Source organism: Hipposideros armiger, unplaced genomic scaffold (assembly GCF_001890085.2).
Source record: "Hipposideros armiger isolate ML-2016 unplaced genomic scaffold, ASM189008v1 scaffold_428, whole genome shotgun sequence".
NCBI lineage: Eukaryota > Metazoa > Chordata > Mammalia > Chiroptera > Hipposideridae > Hipposideros > Hipposideros armiger.
The window spans coordinates 403,275-405,826 of record NW_017731778.1 but is presented as its reverse complement, the minus strand read 5'-3'; the positions used below and the strand labels follow the sequence as shown (position 1 = coordinate 405,826).

Sequence of the window (2,552 nt, the reverse complement as noted above, 5' to 3'; positions counted from 1 at the left end):
CAGTGAAACAGTGGTCTGTCCCATGAGCTGAATTTGCACTAATATCATTGGTGGTAGAAGAGGGGTATAAAAAGGATTGGACAGCAGTGCACAGAGAGATTTCCAAGGAGATTGATTCAGGGAGAATTGTATTGTTACATAGGATGTCCTCTGCAGTTTTGATGCTAGCCTGGACTAAACTGTTATGATTTGAAAGCAGATTAAAGCTTTTGGCTAGATTTGGTCTATTCTCATACTGACTCATTACAATGAGGGGAAACAGACTTAGGGGATTACTTTGTGATGAATTTCAGTGATGCTGGCTTCCTTGAATTGACTTAGAACTAAATCAAATATTTTAACAGTTGTAAAATTACTGAGATTAATACCTGAAGCTCTCAAGGCCTTACAGTTTGTAAGATAACCTTTTATGTGTATGGGTTGGTTATGGGTCATGGAATGTAGAAAGATCCAGTTAATGAAGAAAATAGAGTGCATTAGATAAAATCTTGATGATTTGCTTTAAAGACCTATACTAGCCAATGCCTTTTAAAAGTCAGGAGTCCATGTGTTTCCTTCTTGGCTCAGTGAAGTCTCAGTGCTTCAAAAGTAAATCCTTGAGTCAAACTGAAATAAGGCCCTATTGGTGCATCTAAACAGCAAAAGTTATTTAGCCGAAACCTTTAACATTATAAGTACCTGTATATGTGTTGTATATCCTTTTCCAGTTTCCTAATTCAGACGTGTCATCCTTTAGGAAATAGGAATGCCCGTTTCTAAAGTGTTCTGGTATTGCCTGAGCAATGCAACATTTATTTCCTGTCTTGCAATGAAAACTGTTCATTGTTTGTTCTTCTCAGGTCACTGACAAGGAACGGGAATTTGCTGCTGGAGCTCCAAAACAGCTCGAATATCAGCAATTTGAAGACGATAAACTTTCTCAGAAATCATCTAGCAGTAAACTCTCTCGATCTCCATTAAAGATTGTCAAAAAGCCTAAAAGCATGCAGTGCAAAGTCGTNGCGCGCGCGCACACGCGCGCGCATGCACAAAACTTTCCTGTATTAAATAAAGAAGGTAAGGGAGAGGGCAATGTAAGGGGTGACTTCTGGAATTCTGGCTTGAAGAAATGGCATTGCCATTTATTGAGGTGAGGAAGATGAGGGGAGAAACAGATTTGGGAGAGAAAAATCGATAGATACCTGTGAGGAATGTCAAGTGGGCAGCTGGATACTAGTTTTAACAGCTCAGAACAGAGGTTTGGATAAGAGAGATGAATATGCAAGCCGATGGCTTACAGAAAGTATTTAAAGCCCTGGGAAAGAACATTTTAAGCTGAGGAGGAAATGTAGAGAAAGAAGAGGGCCTAGAATGGAGTTTTGGGGACATGCTCACATTTAGAGGCTGGATAAGGAGTAAGCCTGTAAAAGAGAATGAAAAGGAGTAGCCTGAGAAATAGGGGGAAAGCAGAGTGTGGTGAGTTCTGAATTCCAAGAGATGGAAATGTGTTGACGAGATAAGTCTCATCACCAGGTTGGGGCTGCTAAAAGGTCAGCTGAGTCGCGAACAGACAAGATCTGATGGTCCATTGCATTGACCACAAGAGCCACCCCAGTGGAGTCAGGAGCTGGTGCAGAGAAAGCGGAAGTGAGGAAGTAGAAGACAGTGAGGGTCAACAGAAATTGTTTTTTTGAGAAATTATGAGTGGAAATCAGAAATATGGTAGTATTGACATAGGATGTGAGATCAAGGGAAGACCACTTTGTTTTAGTAAGATGGGAACCACTAGAGTATGACTGTATTTTGGTAGAATCTTAGTGTATAGAATGTGTGTTCGATTGGGTGTGGGTTAGTATACTGAGGTTCAAACAAGAAAGAAGTTGATTTCTGCCTCATATAACGATCTAGAGCTGGGCTATGCTCCATGAGGTCATCCAGGGACCCAGGCTGAAGAGGGAGGCTCTGGCATTCTCCTGAAATCGGGGCCTCCATAACTGGGTCTACGGCACCACTTGAGTCATTCTTTTCCAGCCAACGGGAAAGGGAAATCTAGGGCAAATGGCTTTGTCTTTATGAAGGTGACGTAAACCTTGAATACATTTTCTCTGTTGTCTCTTGGTTCAGTCTTAATTACATGGCCACAACTCATTGTGTTCTCAAGCTGGGTGGAGGAATACCAGGAAAAACTGAAAGTTTAATTATGAAAAGGAAGATGGAGAAAATAGATTCTGGAGAGAGTCTATTTCTGTCACAGACTATGAGCTCTTTGGGGGTAGGTAAGGGGGTTATAATGTTTATCTCTGTTTCTAGACCCTAAACAGTGCTTGATATATATTTGGTACTCAATAAGAGCTTGGTGAATTGAACTATTAAAACTAACCTTCCCCCGGGCCGGCCGAGTGGCGCGATGGTTAAGAACTCGCTTGGGATGCCAGAGGGCCCCGGTTCGGATCCCACATATGAGGGCCAGTGATACTGCCCTCCACAGCTAAGATGCTGAACGACAGCTCAACCTGGAGCTGGGCTGCCATGAGTCGCCGGCGACGGCGTAGGCTGCACTCCCTGTGGCAGTG

The 2,552-nt window shown here is 42.6% G+C and overlaps 1 protein-coding gene across 1 annotated transcript in view; it reads left to right on the top strand.

Annotated features, from left to right (window-relative positions):
• Positions 1 to 2,552, top strand: part of EPB41L3 (erythrocyte membrane protein band 4.1 like 3) — a 100,071-nt gene that overhangs the window by 3,193 nt on the left and 94,326 nt on the right. The window contains exon 2 of the mRNA XM_019664703.1: positions 840 to 1,056. Within this exon, the coding sequence (XP_019520248.1) occupies positions 840 to 1,056 (217 nt within the window). The remainder of the gene's footprint in view (positions 1 to 839; positions 1,057 to 2,552) is intronic.